At 38.8% G+C, this 19012-nt stretch overlaps 1 protein-coding gene across 1 annotated transcript in view; it reads left to right on the plus strand.

The window, feature by feature from the left end:
• The window catches only part of SH3KBP1 (SH3 domain containing kinase binding protein 1), a 29057-nt gene extending 24094 nt beyond the window's left edge, over positions 1–4963 (plus strand). Inside the window, exon 3 of the mRNA XM_026062837.1 lies at positions 4850–4963. Within this exon, the coding sequence (XP_025918622.1) occupies positions 4850–4963 (114 nt within the window). The remainder of the gene's footprint in view (positions 1–4849) is intronic.
• The last annotated feature ends 14049 nt before the right edge of the window (positions 4964–19012 follow it).

Consider the following 19012-nt stretch of genomic DNA (forward strand, 5'->3'; position numbering starts at 1 on the left):
GGGTTATGAGTTCTCCCCTTTAATACCTAATTTTTGATGCATCTTCTTTTCAAAATATCTTCAAACTGTGGCATCCAGTGAAATGATTAGAAAATAAATCGCATTTTCTCAACAGAAAGCTTTAAAACAACAATAAATGTTACAGGTTCTGTGTTCACATAAATTATTGCTAAGCTTCCCCCCCGCCTTAAATCATCATCCAGGGCTGTTTTCTAAAGAATTAAAAACCACATTAGTGTCTTCCTCATTCTCAGAGTCAGCTTGAACATGAAGTCAAATATGTTTGTTATAGCTGACCAATCCCTCTCTAAATTAAATAACATAGTTTGCAGCGAAGATGCTGACTTCCTAAAAGCACAGTTACTTGGTGAATATCTTGAGTGAAAAATTTTGTCTTCCTTCAATTTTTTCTTCTGTAAGTCTCCTTATACATGGAAAACTGGAGTAAAACATAACGGCAGTCCTATTAGAAAGCTTGTTAAGCAAAATCTTTCTGTCCATTAAGATCACAAGTAATTACAAACTTTCTTTCAATCATGAACAATTTTTAACACATGCATGGAGAGTAGAGATCACCAGCGATTAATTCATGTCCCATTACAGGGAACCTCAGCTATTCTGTTGTGTCAGGAAGGGTAACTGAGAGGAAGGTGAAAAGGGATGCTATAGATGAGTGGCAGAGTTGAACACAACTGCAAATTCCCATTACTTATCAGAAGGGTTTTCATGGCTTGGTTGTAGAAGTAGCTCCTGAATCTGTAATTATGAAGATTTAGTTGCTCTAAAACCTTTAGAAAGTTACTTAGAGGTCAGAATCACTATTGAAATTCTTGAGGTACTCTACATTCTGCCTGCAAGTGGAGGGAATAATTTCTTATAATGGAAAATGGCTTTTCCTTCCTGTGATTTGATTTTTCTGTTGAATAACTTCATGATGGCATTCCAGATAAAAGGCTGGATTTTGCAAGAATTGAATGTTTGGACTGAATTGAAACCATTGAATTAACACCATCAAGAGGCCTGAGTGGTCTTAGCATGGATTCTAGAAGTGCAATTTGAAGAGAAAAGTGTTTGGCAGAAAAGATGTACAAATAAGAGAATAAAGGGAAATGTAATACATTTCAATGTTTATTGAAAGACATTGATATGAAGTGTTACTTAAGAAAATCTTTAAAAGAGTATATTATTCAGGAGAGTACTAGGCTATGATGTGGAAAAGACTTTTGGAGTTGCCTGTAACAGGAGTGGTTTTAAATTTCTTAGAATAAATTTACATTAGGAGACTATTCTAATGAAGAGAGGAGGTCTAGAGACAGATGTGAGAAAGCAGGAGGAAAAGGGAGGTAGCAATGGTACGTATGAAGTACCTATACAGTAATTTATTCTTCTGGGGACTTTCACTGTGAAGTCGTCAGAGGTGCTTCCTGTTCCTGAATCTGCAAAACAACTGATCTGAATTTTATTTATTACATATCTTTACACACACACACACGAAGAGAACATACAGATCCATATTTCTCTATGCTCTGCAGTTCAGTATGCAAGGTTTAACAGAAAAGGTATTTGGAATTTCTTTTCTCTTTCAGTTTTCACTGTCTGTTAGGCTGCAGCTATGGTCACCTGGAATATACTGTGGTAGAAGTTTGTCTAAATGCGAGACATTTAGGATATAGTTACCTCTGTCAGCCTCTGGACACATTTGCTATCATTAGAGATAGTGATGCTGAATTTAACAGAAATGTATGAAATGTGTATCTGGTCTTCCCCCCCCCCCCCCCCCCCCCCCCCCCCCCCCGTTTTCCTTTCCATTTTAGTTATTTTCATGTAGAGAAATAAAAACGTAAATGAGAGGAGAATTATGTGTTGCTCCTGATTTTCTGTCTTACTCTTTGAAAACAGTTGAAAAAGAGGAGGCGGCAGGCACAGTTGCATTGTTCGTTTATATGGTATAAAGTTGATTTTCTGTGTGATTTTTCTAGCTAGAAAACTTTTAATTTATTTTTTGGTTATAAAGTATGGAATTTGGATTGCAAGTTAATGAGGGTGATGTGTAGTGTATTACTTTTTCTGTTGTAATTCTTTTAAGAAATGCCATTAAGAGACAGATTTGAGGCTTTTTTTTTTTTTGATAAATTCCTAGTCTAACCATGCTCTGCAGTGTAAAACTGTATTCGTAAGTGTGACAGCAGCTGAGACGGTTAGATTTTGCTGATAGCAAATGAAGATGTAGAAAGCAGGAAACTGTGGTGCAGAGCCATGCTTGCTGATGTTAGTTTACAAAGACAATTCTCTGTGGGATTGGATGGTATTATATGGGTAAACTGAATTTGCTGCATGTGACAACCTTTAGGTTTGCCTGTACTCCAGGTGACTTGCAAATATTGCTAGCAGAATTGTGTTGTTTTTTTTTTTTTAATTTGTTTTCAAAATAGCAAGAAGTGTGGTTGTAGTCATTTTTGAAGCTGTGGTGGACAGCCAGGTCTTTAGAATCAGTGAAACAGGACAGGGATTTTGCATAACTACACTGCTGCCTCAGGTCAGAACAGCAACCTAGCTTTATTGGCTATAGCAGAATATAATCTTTAAATAGTGCAAATTAGTTGTAGAAATTCAGAGGTGTTGGTTACGCTGAATCATAGATGTACAGTGGAGATCCTTTTCTGTTACTTGCTAAGTTACTTAGTTTTCTTCTCTCTCTGTTTCTTTCTTTTTCTTTTATTCTTCACAACCAGCCAGAGGTTGCAAGGGATCACAGTTGAAGCACGGGGTGATTCCTTGCAGAGAAGCCCCCGTTATTCTATCCTTTTCCCCCCATACACCCTGTTCCAGGAGAAAGTGCTACCCGTCCCTATTAATGCTTTCCTAAAACCTTTCTAACAGTGTAAGACTTGGCCTCTGCACTTCCAGTAGCCCTGTGCATCCATAGTTTGGCTCCTGGGAGGGAAAAGAGAATATTCCCCATGTCACAGAGCACTTGAATTCTTGCTGTGCTTTCTGTTTCCCTGGTCCCCTGCCCCTCAGCTGCCCCTGCTTGGTAGCGGTGGGGCTGGAGAGCCAGCCGTGTCCTGCAGTCTTCTCTGATTGCTCTCAGATACCACTCTGCTGCCTTGGCCTCTCCCCTGTCTTCTGAATACTGTTCATTAAGTGATGTCTCAATCAGCTTTGCTTAACTTCTGAAAGTTGTGGCATCTGCTGAGGCACTGACGTTATATGCAGACTAGTGAAAGCAGTGTTATTTCTGTCTGTACTTAAGAAGATATTTGTTTTATGGGTCAGTGAATTCTTACGATTTTTTTCTTGGTAGGATTTTGCTGTTAAGTTACTGGGCTTTTTTGTTGGAAATTCCACTAGAATACTGTCTTCATATTTGTTCTCAGGAAACTTTTCAGTTTGTGAACTGTTATGTCTCCTTGGGAGTGAGATCCAGTAGTCCTAGTTTCTTATTCCAGATTCTGGGTGCCTCCAATAAACTTGCTATCCTTATGGTGAAATTGGTGAAAGAAACTTTCAGACTGGTTCTATCATGGCAAAATGTTGCATCTTTGAGCTTTTGTTTCTCTCAACAGCAGTGAAGAAAGACATCGTGGAGAGAAACCTTGCACCACTGATGTATAATTATTTATTATTGCTGTTATTACTTTTACAGTGTGCAAGCAAGCTAGTAAGACAAAGTCTTTCTCCCTCTTCCCACACCATTGCCCCCCCCCCCCCAAAAAAAAAATAGATCCACCAAAATGGTCTTGCACCAGTCAGTAGCCTCTGAACTGGCAGTATTCATTCTTCGAAGGGAGTTCAACACAGAAAGAGCAGCGCAGCACCAGAAATGGCTCTGGGCTGTGCAGGATGCTCAAGGCATGACTGCAGATAATGCCACACCTTGACCTGTTAGTCTGGCTCCGGAGGAGGTGGGGGAGCTGCAGCCAGGCAGCTGCTCCAGGTGTTTGGCCTGGAAATGGTGCGAGACTCCCTGGTAATCAGAGAGGCTCTTTCCCATTCTCTGTTCTGGGGAGCTGGTGATATTCTTGCCTGGATGGAAAGCATGCCGTGCTAATTGCCGAGCGTTTCCGCAGTCAGCAGCAGAACGGATCCCGTATGTTTTTGACAGGGGTGGACATGGTGTTGGCTATCCCATGGTGATCAGTTTGTCGGATATGTTTTGATGCTGGGGAGGGGCAAGCAGTAGGGGAGCTGCGGAGGGAAGGAGAAAGAAGGGCTGCTGTTAGGGACTGTCAGCAGTTGATGTTTTGTGGTGTCCTGCTTGTGAACATTTTATAAACTATGCAGAAATGAGAGGATTTGAAATATGGGGAATAATCATGCAATGGACACATGGTAACATGCAGCTTCAGTGCATTTACTCCATTAGAACTGTGCCAGCCTGTATCCTGGTTACATCTTCCAATTTTCTTTCAATGTGTATTACTTAAATGTTAAGTGATGTTAACAGTAAGTAAGAATGAAGATGAGAGTAAGAGGAACACATAGGGGAAAAAAAAAAAAAAGAAATATCTGTGATTGTAAAAGTAGCTGTTTTGCTGCTGTAATGCTTTGGTGATACTGTTTGCTTTTGAATTTTTCGGTACTGATCAAACACTAATTTATGAACAGAAAGTGTGTGTGTCTGGGGGGTGTTTTTTGTTTAGGATTTTTAGCTTTATGTATAGGAGAGCTGCTTTTTTCCCCCAAAGTATCACGTGTGGATCACTGGACAGATTTCAAAATTGTCTTTTTATAAAGTGTGTATCAACTGGAATGACAAACTATTTGTATTATTTGCTATTGGAAGTCATATCTGACTAATTACATGTTTCTGTATTCAGTGTCTGTAAGTGCTGCAATTCCTTTCTAGAATGCTGTGGGAGACGGCTGTGAAGCCTATGCTGGAGATCAAATCTTTAAAGGATTCCCCATCTCCTGCCATCACCCAGTCGCTTGCTTTTTACTGGAGTTTCATTGCTGTTAGTAAAAATTATTATATGACAGAGCATATTAAAGCAGTTTAGATTTATGATCAGATGATGTCATTCTCTTCAGAATCAGAGAGAGACAAGTATATGCGAGTCACTTAATCCTCAATTTTGGCTCTTTTATAACCATATGAAATATATTATTGTTTACATATAACACTGAAGTCATTTGGTTATCCTTTGAAAAGACGAAGATGCAAGTAAACTCTGCCATAATGTAATACGATGGCTTATCTACTCACTCTGACTACAGGCTCCTTCTTCAGCGATGGTTACTTAGTGCCAGTTACTGTGATGAGAGATAGTGAGGGATGGAAGCAAAAAAACAAGTTGAAAGTACATTTCCAAAAAAAAAAAAAAACCAACATGGGTACCTTCCACCCAGGGAGAAGGAACAAGGCAAACCTGTTATCTTTAAAGTAGATGGTAATGACTTTTCCCAGCCCAAAATCAATAAAAGGAACGTTGGTAGAATTAAATGCATCACACATCATTCAAGACTGTAGAAGTGTTGAGCACATGCGTGTGCTGCTTCAGAGAACTTTGGTTTCTCTGCTGCTTGCTGCATTGGGACCCACTACACCCTTTGAAAGGTTAATCCAGTACTTCAAGAGATCTTCCATTTGCCCATCCAGAAGCTGGGCCAGTATTATCAAAAATTTTGATTAGAAACACTCTGCCAACAGAAAAGTTCTCCAGAACAGAAACTTTGACAACACTCATGATTCCTTATGGTTACAGGGTATTGCCATTATTTTGGCTGTCTCATGATATCCAACTTAGCTAAACCTTGGTTTCCCTTTTATACACATTTAGGTGAGTTTGGGTAATTCAGCTGTCCCTTCTGGTGATCTGGTTTTATCTGTCAGCATTTATTTGTTGATTAATCAGTAGCACAAACCAAACATAGGTCCTTTTTGTCCTTTCAGCTGGAAATGCTTCTCTTTTTGCTTAGAGACAAGAGCATAGTGTCATCCAGCTTTCATGTTGGGATGCATGTTTGTCAGCTTTTTGGTTATTTTCAAGAGTTTTTTTGTTTGTTCCCTCCCCTCAAGCTTCCTTATCATGCTGTCTCCAGGACCTTCCCAGTGTGTGAGCAGGCTGCCCATTTTACCACAAGCTGCTGTGGTGTGGTTGGCATTATGTGGCCCTGGTGCTTTTGAGATGTCGTTCATTCATTGCCATCAGGTGTTTCCAAATCACTGGCCCACTTGAGCACCTAACAGCTATAGTTTGCTCTGTGATGTATTTCAATTTAGACTGGATTTGAACCCCTCACAAATCCCACAAGTCATTCAGTTGCCTCTAAAAATGTATTGATGTTCTTTGACTCATCCCATCTTTTCATCATGTTTCTGTTACCAGCTGCCAAGATGGTCATATATCTGATTATAAATAAAATGTCCAAATAAAAAGTCTGAAAAAACCCCCTACTACCCTCTCATGTAAATATAAAATATTCAAGCTGGAGTAACATAGAGTTCTTTTATCACACAGTGAGTGTTAAACCAAGAGAATCATACATTTGGATTATATAATTCAAACCTTTCCTTTCTTTCTTTCTTTCTTTTTTTTTTGGTGGAAGAGAGTTCAGTATTTCCAAACATAGAAAATAAATAGTTCCAAATTTTCAGTGCAGAGTAAATATGATTTGGCCAAAATCTGTGCCTTACTTAAGGAGAACTTAAAATACACTATATGTAATGTTGATATTGTTCTTTTTGGCTGAAGAAAATGAAAAACTGTAAATCTAGCACTGAGGTAGCAATATCTTACAGACCTTATCAATTACTATTTTTTACCCCTTCAAATAATCTTCTCTGTGCATCTTTTTGTGGTGAAGACATTAAATTGATTATAGCAACCAAAGCTGCCATACACCTCTGCTTTTGCCTGATTCCTGACAGGCTTGTTACATTTACTCATAGTTGAAGAGTGATGATATTTTGCATTGCATAACTGCTTATCTGTCAAGTGAGTTCATAGAATGTGCATTAACCAGCCTGTACTATGTGAATCGAAGAAAAAGAGAGGTAGGATGCAAATTTCAGTTTTTTCTTTATCCCTCCCTCATGTTCTGTGTCTCAATTTTACTATACTATCAAGCACAAAGGCAAAATATAACCTACTCCTTGTATAAAGGTCCTTCTAAAAAGAGCCGAGCTCTTACTGGGCTGCATTGGTGAAATACAGATAAAAAATGGTTGCGACTCAAAACCACTTTGCTAGTAATCTTGAATAAAATATCTACATCCACCCACAGAAAAGCGCATATATGTCTTAACATAGCGTTCAACAAAAATTTTAATGTTTCACTTCTGTTTTAGTGGAATTTTCTTCTAAATTTAGTTAAATATTTGCTGTACAATTACAGTTTGGAAGAAAAATACTTGTAAGTGGAACCATCTTAAATGTAGTGTTGAACACTTACAAATGCATGTATGCTCACTTGTTTTCTCTCTTCCCACACAACTTCTTCATTCTGTGACCTTCAGTAGATTCATATTGCTCTGTTGTGCACTTTTATTTATTTATTTATTTGACTCCATGGGATCTGCACTCTCAAATTGAAAGCAAATGAAGGCCCTACGATCTTGAATTTGAGTTGATCAGTTCTCATGAGCAGATTGTCACAAATAATGATGATAAAGTCAAAACCAAAAACTGATTTGTTGCTGATGTTTTCTAAAAGTATAAAATGATAAAACTAAACAAAAGTCCTGGAAGGAGATAGGATGTTAGCTTGCTTTGAGATAATGTCAGTATTTTTCCCTGCAGAAGGAAAGGTTATCTGTAATTTGAAACCTCCTTAATTGAATAGCTGAGGCCAGATCCTTTAAAAATGATTGTGTGGAAATAAACTCCTTGTGCAGGTAATTCACTGAAACTGATGGAATGACTAGAAGGATGCAACTGCTTACGTGCACCAGTTCTTGTAGGATTGACTGCTACATTTGGTAATTCTTTACGACTCTGCTGTCGAGCTTGGGTAACTCTAGGATTGTGTAGAAAACTTTCCAGTTTCTGTATTGACAACTCATATGTTTTTATTGGGTTCTTTGAACTTCTGCAGCCTTTCAGACAATCTGAAGAATCTTGAGAGAACCCAGACGATCTGTCCAGTGGACGTCAGAGGGAAATTTTGAGTAAGCGATGGGAGGGGAATGCCTTTTAAAACATAAAACTGTTTTAGAGTGTAACTCCTCTCAAAATGTTTTCAGCAATACATATGTGTGCATATAGTAGGCATGAATAATGTGTATATGTGTGTAGTATACAGTGTAGTATATAGATATGAAAGTTAAGGTATCTGAAACCATTTTTAAAGGGGCTTTCATTTATTTTACAAAATAGGGAGGTAGAAAAAGGAAATATATTCTCTAATTGTTTAATTCAAAATTTTTTACTTTACTAAGCAATTGTTTAATGCTAACCTTTATATTTCAAACAGAGTTTTTACAAGGAAGTAGAATGTGTATTGCTGGCCTGTCTGAACCTTGGTGACACTTGCAGTGACACTCTGTAATATTGACCTCAATTTCTTTGTGCTGGCATTTTTACCTTTTCATGCTTCATTAGTAAGTATTCAAATAGTTATAAAAGCATAACTTTTGTTTAGTCTATTTGAAGTGGGATCTATTCTACTCTTCTGTGTTTTTTTAAGGTTCACTTGTTTCCATTAGTTTTACATGCTGCCTTTCTCTTCCCTCTCATCCACCCAGCAGCTTGTATGTTGGTTTTGTTTTCTCATGAAGTTGAAACTGGGCGTAGAAGTTACAGGCTTGAAGAACTCTTTTAGGGCTTAATTCCTTACTCATGCCTGGAGTTACCTGTAATGTGTTGGTAACCTGCCTCTCCAGTTTACATGCCATGTGCTTCTGCTGTCAAACTGCAGTCCCATGATGCTGAGGACTATAAAGAGTGAGAGAAATATTTATTCTAGCTGTGTTAGAGAGCTTTTTTTCTTAATTTAAAGAGTGACTAGGTATATTAGTGGAGGCTTTCTAGGTCATGCCTTTGAGCTTGTCTGTACTAAAATGAGCTACTGAACTCCCGCCATTGAATGATACTTGGAGGGACAGACAGGGAGATGGGATGTGAGTTTTAATGAGCAACATCACCTGAGTTTAGTAATGAATGCTGACAAATGTGTTTCCTACGGATGTTTTCAGACATCCATAAAGTGAAAACAAGGTTTGCAGGGAGAGACTAAATGGTTATTTCTGACTAGATTGTGTTGTTGGGAGTCAGTTTTTCCAGACTTGGTATCCCCTCATCAGATCTGGCAACAAGCAACAAAATTAAAGCTAAATACTGGTAACAAGCCATTATTTTTAACTAAGGCTAATACTATCTGGTTAGACTGCTTGAGAGGAAAGGGAGGTTCACATCACTGGAGCAAGATACATTGTTATTGGAGGAGACCTGAATTTGAAACAGCATTATTATTGCTATGCTGCTATTATACTGATATCATCAATTTATTGAACCTTCACCTCAAAGCAGCAAATTTTTGTGTTCCTGCGGCTCTCAGGAAAATGCTTATAAACAGGTCCTGTGAAAAGATTGTCACAGGTGACGATTCAGTGAAAATAGAGAAGTGGTTCATTACAAGTACTTTTCTAGACATACAAAAATTACATCAATATAGTAGTAACTGTCCAGTAAAGACCATTTGGTGCCACAAGCAGACCTGTTTGATCTTGTGACATTAACAGTGCCCATTTATAGTATTTGTTTCTTTTGACCTGAATGTGTGTTCCTTTCATGAGGACATACAGGAGTGTAAATATGATCTGCTGCAAAAATATATAGCAGAAGATAATACAAACACAAATTATTCTTGTAGACGTGTATGAGGAACCTCACTTGCAATCGGTTTTTGCATCTCTCTTCTGTCTGTSTGTACTACTGTTCTTTTATGGTTTTAAGAATGTTAATGTAATATTGGCGAAGTGCTTTTGCTGTGAAACAGCCGTACAGCGAACTTTTGCTTCATTGCTATCTAGTAAAATCATGTACAGCAAGCAAACAGGCTATACCAGTAAAAGCTCAGTAAGTTAAACCAGTTTAGCTGGTATAATTATGTCAGTGGTAGGGACTTTGGCAGGTTCAGTTACAAATCACACCTGTCAGTGTTCCTGATCCAACCATGCTGGCAGAAGGCTGAAAGTACATACAATGTTAGGAATTTTCACTTTATCAGTTGTTTTTGACATATGTAGCACTGTTCTGCAATGTAATCTTTTCCTTCCCCCTCCCCCCCGCATCCTTTTTTCCCCTTCTTTCCAAGGAATTTACAGCTGTCCCTCTTAAAGTTAGCTATGACTGGGCTTGAATATAATTACTAGCCATCTACCTCCTTACCTGATGCGTTTTTACACTCTTTGAAGACAGAAGAGAAGTTTAAGGTTTGAATTCTGTGTGTGGAGGAAAGAAAGAGTAGTTAGTGAGTGAAAGGGCTGGAGGTAGCATGGTGTGTAAGACATTAGATATTTAAGATCTAGAAAACAAGAGCTTTGTGATAAAGTGCTAGCTTGAACTGTGTTTTTGTATTCAACCATTACCAGATAACTGGAAAGGAGTTGGTTGAATAGTTTCTTAGTGTTTTAAAGTGAAGGGGATGCCTAGTATGTGACACATCTGGGAAAGCTTCTGTAAAATCAACCCATGGTAAGCTAACTCCTCTATAGTCTATCACAGGAAATGTAGCTAGGGCACCAAATGGCAATGTTTAAAATGTTAATGAAGCATTTCCGTGCACTGCATAAACCATAGCTATACTAGTGCAAAACTGAAGTTGTGTTCAGTCATGTGTTGCCTTGCAGCTCCTCTCTGCTGGGTGCAGTTATGTGCAGAGAGAAAAGCTGTGCAGTTTGTATTCTGTTAGATTGCTTTCATGTGAGTAATAATGATGAAGGTGTGACTAAACAAAGTGTGAGAGAATATGAGTTTGATCAGAAAAGAAACTAGGATAAATAGGAAAAGACATAAACAGGCACAGGAGAAACCATGTAATTTCAGGTATTTCTGTGACAGCCTTAGGAAGAACAGTCCTATGATGTCTGACTACTATGTGATGACTTTATGTGGGTCTTCCCTAGAACTTTGTTTGTATCCTGCTCCCAGACCATAGGATTTCCTTCCTCTTGCCGACACTTAGCCTGTTGGAGACTGTTCTCAGAAGTGGTATGGCATAACATCTATACCTTTGTGTTTAGGAAAGGTAACTTCTCAGGTATAAATACTGCCACACTGGCTTGTATCATAAATCAATGTGGACTGACATTGGTTCTTGCCAAAAACTCTTTAAAAATGTAGTTCTTTATGGACAAGTCAGATCCTCCTAAATATCTATATCTTATTAAGATATTTTAAAGAAAGAAAGACTCACTTTTTTCTTCTTTAGGCTTACAGGATGCGTGTATGTTTTAAAGAATACATTTTCATCTGAAAGGTGGAATTTCAGTTATCTGTGACTGTCTCAGAATGACTGTTATAATTACTTGTATAGTTATTTCTTACATGGCTTCATTTCTTTTCCTTGTCCTCACATTGACACTTGGTCTGTGTTATGATTGATTGCAAAAGTAAAGGTAACTTTTTTTGCAGTGGTTTGTTTTTGAGATGCCTAATTATTTTATTCTGTGAAATGTCAGTCAGTGACTCTAGATCATACTTGCTTTCAGAATACAAAGCATTCTGCTTTCTTCCCATCATTGTTGCAAGCCTAACCTGATATCTGAAAAACAAGTATTGTTATTTTCATTCATAAATCATGAAGGTAGAGCAGAGAGTTCTGCTATAATGCCTAAACCAGAAGAAATCTTAGGGGAGGCTCTGGAGGACTAGAAGAAAACAAGTGTCACTCCTATCTTTAGGAAGGGGGATCTGGGGAATTACAAGTCTGGGCAGCCTCGCCTTGATTCCTGGAAAGGTGATGGAGCAAATAACCCTGGAAACCATTTCCAAATGCATGAAGGACAAGAAGGTGATTGGCAGTAGTCAGCACAGATTTAAAAAGGAAAGTTCATATATAGCTTTCTACGACGAAATGACTAGTTTGGTGGATGAGAGGAAAGCAGTGGATGTTGTCTACCTTGGCTTCAGTAAGGCTTTTGACCCTGTCTCCCATAACATCCTCATAGACAAGCTGATAAAGTACAGGCTAGATAAGTGGACAGTGAGGTGGACTGAAAATTGCCTGAACTGCTGGGCCCAGAGGGTTGTGGTCAGTGGCATGAGGTCCAGCTGAAGGCCAGTCACTAGTGGTTCATTCCAAGGATCGCTACTGGGGCCAGTATTGTTGAACATCTTTGTTCATGACCTGCACGATGGAACAGAGGGCACCCTCAGCAAGTTTGCAGAGGATACAAAACGTGGAGGGATGGTTGATACAGCAGAGGGTTGTGCTGGCATTCAGAGAGACCTCGACAGGCTGGAGAGATGGGCAGAGAGGAACCTCAAGAAGTGGAACAAACAACCTGCATCTGGGGAGGAGCAACACCAGGCACCAGTGCGAGGTGGGGGCGGACGGGCTGGGGAGCAGCGTTGGAGAGAAGGCCCGGGGGGTGCTGGTGGACAAGCTGAACATGAGTCAGCAGTGTGCCCTTGCGGCAAAGAAGGCCAACGGCATCCTGGGCTGCATTAGGCAGAACGTTGCCTAATGATTTAGGGATTGGAGCGTCTGACATAGGAGGAGAAGCTGAGAGAGCCGGGAGTGCTTAACCTGGAGAAGAGAAGGCTCGGGGGGGAACTGATCAAAGTGTATAAATCCCTGCTGGGTGAGCCAGCCTCTTCTCAGTGGTATCGAGTGAATGGACAAGAGCCAATGGGCACAAACCGAAATACAAGAAATTCCACTTAAACTTTTTGTTTTGTTTTGTTTTTGTTTGCTGTGAGGGTGGTCAAGCACTGGAACAGGTTTCTGAGAGAAGTTGTGGAGTCTCTGGTTTTGGAGATATTCAGAACCTGACTGGACAACGTCCTGAGCAACCTGCTCTAGGTGACACAGCTTTGAGCAGGGGGATTGGGTAAGATGATCTGCAGAGGTGCCTTCCACCTCTTCTGTGATTCTGTGAAAATGATCTGTTCTATGAAGGTAGTTTGTCTCTCTATGGATACCTTAATTATAGAGTAGCTAACTGGAATGTTAGCTGAAACATGCAGGATAAGACTGGGCCCACCTAGAGAGTATATCTTGTGAACAAGAGATGCCTTTTCTGTAAAATCAGTCAAGTGAAGTGTTGGTTTTGGTTTCCATTTCTAATTATAACTATGTACTTTTCTTCTTTCAGTGGGTTGCACTTTTCACACTCCAATTAAAAACACGATGCCTTCCCCACGCTTACACGCTTATGCCAAGAATAGAGAAAAGAAGGGTTTTGGCAACATTGTAAAATTACAATTCTTGAAGTATTTGAATAGGCTGAAGGGAATTAAATGATTTTGTGTTTTTTTTTTTCTTAGCTTCCTGTGAACTATGCAGTTATACATATCCCTTTCCCTCCCTTCTTCTTTCTCCCYATGTCCCACAACTTCTGAAGTGACCTTTAATTGTGAAGAGGTGAGATGTTAACATATTACAAACCACAAATAACTTTTCATGAAGGTTGGCAGCTAGACAGAGGAGAGTATAGTGATTGTGATAATATGAATTTAAGCCTTGTCCGATGTAAATAAACAACAGAGGAGAGTGCTTGGAAGGAACTGCTGAAAAAATTTGTATCCAAGAATGTACAAGCATCAGAATGTTAGTCAGCCATGAGAGGCAGAGACGTAACCCTAAGTAGCTTCCAGTTGCTCACAAGAAAGGAAAAAAGAGTCTTCTAAACATAAGCATATGAGTATGTATATATTGATTTATTTGAGTGAGAAAGCAAGAGCATAAGATGAGTTTGGAGAACATCTCCTGGGTCATTAGTTCCAGTCCTTTTACTCTTGCAAGCTATATATCATAAATTATCAAGCAACATCTTGAAAATAGTCATTATGTTGTTGCTGTTATGCCCAGTGAATGCTGCTTGAGAATCTCTTTGTTTTGGTGGTTAGAAACACTCCTTTACGCTTTAGCCTAAATTTATTAATGGCCAGTTTTTGTCACTTGCTCTTGGGCTCTTCTCCTGGTTTAGACACTTTTTTTTTTTCCTTTYTTCCCCCCCCCCCCCCCCMYSYGGTTTGTCCATCCTCCTTGTTGTTAAAGAGCTGTTAAAGAAGTTCTCTTTGCTTGCGGTACTGGTGTAAGGTAGGTGCTCATTCTCCTGAGAATACTGGTAGCCTTTCTCTCTATTTTGTTTCCAGCACATGTTCATGTTTTGGACAGACATGGTTGATAATGATATACAGTATTCCAGATGAAGCTACACTATTGCTTTGTGTCTTGACTTTGATGCTCCTTTATCCATCTCATATCTCCTCTCATTTTCAGTAACCTGTTTGTGGTCTTTTGTTATCAAATGGGCTCAAAACTGTATGTGGAACATAATCAGCATTTTGCTTTTGCAATATATGTGGTGATTTTTAATATCTTTTTGTAACTAGTCTGAATCTATATTACTTTCTCTGAAACCTGTCTCATTATAGGAGTCGCTCTGTAAAGCTGTACAGTCATGATTCTTTCAGATTTGTCTTTGTCATCAGATTGCTCTTGTATCGTTAGTTACTAGACTTACATTTTGGTCTTTTCTCCAAAATTACTTTGTACTGGCATAGCCTGTGTGTGTGTTTCAATTTGTGGACTGGATCTGTCAGCCAGTGAACCATCTGCATGCTGTCTGGTAAGCAGGATGCAGGCTGGAATGAATTCTGTTGAAGAAGTCATACACTGAAGTGAGCACCAGGGTTTTCAGTTACCTTAAATAGCCTCCATTTCACAGTTACCACAGAGCCATCTTTTCTGTACAACCCTCTCTTCCCCTGCTAATTATAACCTGCTCTTATGAGACCCCTTGTTCTTGCAGTCGGCGAATTCCCAAATTGTAACAAGCGGAAAGAAGGATTTAATAATTTAGTGAAAAATGATTGAGTGAAAGGGGAGGGAAAAATGATTGTGGAAGATTAAAATTGTGATGTGTATGGGACTTTAAATGCCTTTGTGGTTTGATTGGAATAATTTGGCTGCCAAATGAATCACGCTCTGCTTTTGTCATTCATGGAGAGCTCTGCTAAGATAGGACCTTTATATCAGCAAGATCTTTTCAGATTAAAGCATGTGAGTAGCCTATTCAGTCTTGAAGTCAAATTTATTTTCAACAGCCATATTCTAAATGTGTTGTACCCTTGCAAGGGATGTATAGAAAGCAATAACCAGCTAATAAAAATAAAGCTTTACAATACATTGTGAGCCAGGCAATAGCTCTCTGAGTCAGTTGTGATGTATTTTTATACATCTGAGGCAAACTCTTCCCTCGTATCCAGTCCTCCTTTGCTGAAATGAGAGCAGCATGTACATCTTGCTGTAGACTTTTGTCCCTAACTTAAAAGAAAACTGGCAGAGATATGGTCAAGATAGAATATGGTGTAGATAGCATTTTGGAAATCAAATATCTGCAGCTCAGATTTGTAAACCTAGGGCAAACTTGCAAAGAACTGGTATTAGATTTAAGTCAGGAAAAGAGAAGAATATTGACATTCTGGCAGTGAGGTCCAGGAAAAAGATTCTAATGACTAGGACATGCTGTTCTAAAGAGGTAAAACTGGTGGCTGCTGTTGAAATAGGTAGAAGGGGAAAAGGAAAGGCCTGCAAAAGAACAGCATGCAATGTTAAGGTTTGTATTGAATTACTAACAAAGGCTGAATTTGAAAAGGGTGATTGAAAAGGAGTGGAGAATAAGCTGTGAATCGGGGATAAAACCCTTGCATAGGGCACCATAACCCAGGATAACATGCTGCTAAAAAGTTAGTGCTGTGAAAAAATAAAAACAAAACAGTAAGATGAAAGTAGGCTGGAGGAAATGAAGTGTAATGCTCAAACCTAACATATCTCTGTGCTTCCTTTTTGCTTTTCTGTTTTCTCTCTCTTTTTTTTTTTTTTTGGTTTGTTTGGTGGGGGCTTTTGCCTCCTCTTCCTCAATTGTTGCCCTCGTTAATAAGCATGTCTCTGTGCCTTTCTCAGCAGACCGTAAGCAGTGTCTGTAAACCAGCTCTACTCCACGTATTTTACAAAGATTTAGTAGTAAGGCAGAGTGGCAAAGTGAGTGAGACTTCAGGGGATGGATAGAAATGCAAGAATGAGCAGAATTACTCTTAGGAGCCATCCAGCAGGCCCTATGTCTGTTTGCACGTAGGATAACAAGGTTTCGCACAAGCAGTGAAGAGATCTCGGGTTAAAAGAATGTATTCTGTGACAATCTCTTCTGGCGAAGAAAGATATGTTTGTAAGGTTTTGTTCTGTAGTCTTTTTCAAAGTTGCCTGGGTGACTTTATATTGATTTCTCCTAGCTAGTCTCCTTTAAAATTGCAGTCAACTGTGTAATCATAATCAGTTCTTCTGACTTTGTTTTTCACATTTATTCACTTGGCTGTCAGGGTTTTACGTGTGACAATTAATTTGTATAGTTTTGTTTTATGAAATCTTTTATTACTAGTGGTTTATAGTGTTAGCATCGTGGACTTGATCCGAAGCTCATGAAGTCAATTAAATGGCTCCCTTTGGGTTGCAATGCATATTGCCAGTAGTGAAATGCAATTTCTTCAAGTTATGTTTTTGCTTTGAAATTTGAATATATGGCTCTGTTTGTGTGTGTGTGTTATCCCTCTCCAGACCTTACTCTGAATTTTCTTGCATTCTCTGAGCAGCAGCAGAATACACTGCAAACTGCATGCACCAATGCTGTGAATTAAAATGGCATGTATATAGGGCTTGTTTATTTGTCTTTTTCTTTCTTGAAATATCACCATTTTAAATTGCACTAATAAGAATAAATTACAGTTGTTTAATAATCCTTGCATCTATCATCTTTGTAGAAGCTGAGCGTCATTCTGAAATCTCATTCCCTCTCTGTGACGAAAGTGCTCCTTATATCATCCCCCTTGTTTGCCTCTAAAAATCAGGGTTCCTTACGACTACTGTTTTGGATAAGCTTCTCTGCACAGGGCTGCCTCCAAACCTACTGGAGGTGCTTCTTGTTCAAGCTGATGAATCTCTGTGTCAGAGCAACACTGCGTGCTCCTTCATTCCACAGCTGAATTATGCTTCTGGCCTTAGGGCTCCTAATACTCTGTACATGTTGAGGACTGAACACCTGTGAAGGAAGCCTGTGTTAATGTAAACCTCTCTTTCTCTTGAATATCCTGTTAATCTCTAATTAATGATTGCATTATTTGAAATTGTTGATACATTTATGTAACTTGTCTCTAAAAAGTTTACTCATACCTCTAATACCTGCTTTACAGTAAAATAGATCTGAATGTTCAAGAAGGACATTCAGTCTGAGCTTTTGCTAGCTGTTTAATGGCTGCAGTAGCGGCTTCTCTGACACGAGCATTTAACCAGTCTGGCGTACTGTTTGGTGACACTTTGAGCACAAAAGACGCTAAATAAAGCTAAATATTCTGCAGTATAACACTACCAGTGCAGATGGCAAACAGCAGTTTCATTCTTTGTGAACTTGGACTGCTTGCACAATGTTTGCATAAATTCAGGCATGGTCTGATGCAAGGAGAAATAACAGCTAGCTGTCTGTTTTGAGAATAGCATGCCAAAAACAAATCCAGTTAAGGACGCTATGTTTCTGATTTGAGGGTTGGGTTTTTTTTTGGTAAACATGAATGATTAAAACAACAACTTGTTTGTGTGAATATAGTGTCCTTAAAATGATCATGAAGACAGTGTGATCAGAGGATCTACGATATTAGCTTTGTGGAGTTTGTGAACAGGCTAGAGCTCTTTCAGTAAAGAAAAATATGCTTACCACAGGAATTATTTTTCCCTTTAAAATGGAATTGCAATGATCAGAATGGCCCACAGCTAGGAAGACACTGTCTTAGTGAATTCTGCTGCAATTACAAAGAAAAGGTGTTGTGGTCATTTTGTGGCCTTCTTGCTAATTTTGTAACAAGAAGTGTGGAAGGAAATCTGACTGCCTTCTATTGCGAACATGCTGACAAAAGTAGCAAGAGTGAGGTAAAGGCTGCTGTGATTTCACTGAAGCTCCTCTTACAGCAGTTTTGTAGCTATTCCAGTGAAATCAGAAGAGCTAACCAGTGCTGTAGTTTACTGTCACAAGTACCCAACCCACAGGATTTTTTTACAATTCAAAGAGTGCAGAATAATGCAGTGAAAGCTGGTAACTCTTGGAGTGGTAAGATTCCCCATACAGTATGATTATGATCCTCTAGGATAAGTGTCTCATTTTCTGTAGGAATTCTTAGAAGGTGCCTTCTGCAGACAGCAAAGCTCTTTTCCCTGCTTTTTCATTTCTTGTAAGGGAAGAAGGAAGAATTTCTCCCACTCAGATGGGATGCGAAACTTTCCTTTACCATGTTTACTCAAATATGATAGCTTGTCATATCAAACACATTTGCTCCCTAATATGTTTCTACTTTAAGTGATTTTTAGTTAAGTTAATCAAATATATATATATATTTTTAAATTATGATAGAGGTGATGAAGAAGGTGATCTGCTTGCTTTTTTAAAAGCACAGTGAATCTGGAATAGATGAATTTAACATCACTAAAGCCTAAGGCATAAGTTTAATTAGTTACTGACATAACTTCCACTACAGCGATTATGCAGTACATATCTCAGGGAATGTTTGTCTCAGTTAATGGACTTATAATGTTTTATGCTTCAAGAATTTATTTTACCAATGTTAGAGATGAGAGGAAGTGTTAGTTAAGCTTCTTTTCATTAATTCCTAAAATGGTGGTAAAATTTATAAACATGTAATTGTGGCTTATCTCCACACTTTTTTTTTTTTTCATTTCTTAAGAAAGGTTTTCTGAATTTTTGCATTCAGAGGCATTGGGGATTTATTACACTTTGCAAATAAAATCCTACTCAGGTGCCAGAGCAGTTGTATTTGTGTGTGTATGAGCAGGAACA

Source organism: Apteryx rowi, unplaced genomic scaffold (assembly GCF_003343035.1).
Source record: "Apteryx rowi isolate R43461 unplaced genomic scaffold, aptRow1 scaffold_194, whole genome shotgun sequence".
NCBI classification, from domain to species: Eukaryota; Metazoa; Chordata; class Aves; order Apterygiformes; family Apterygidae; genus Apteryx; species Apteryx rowi.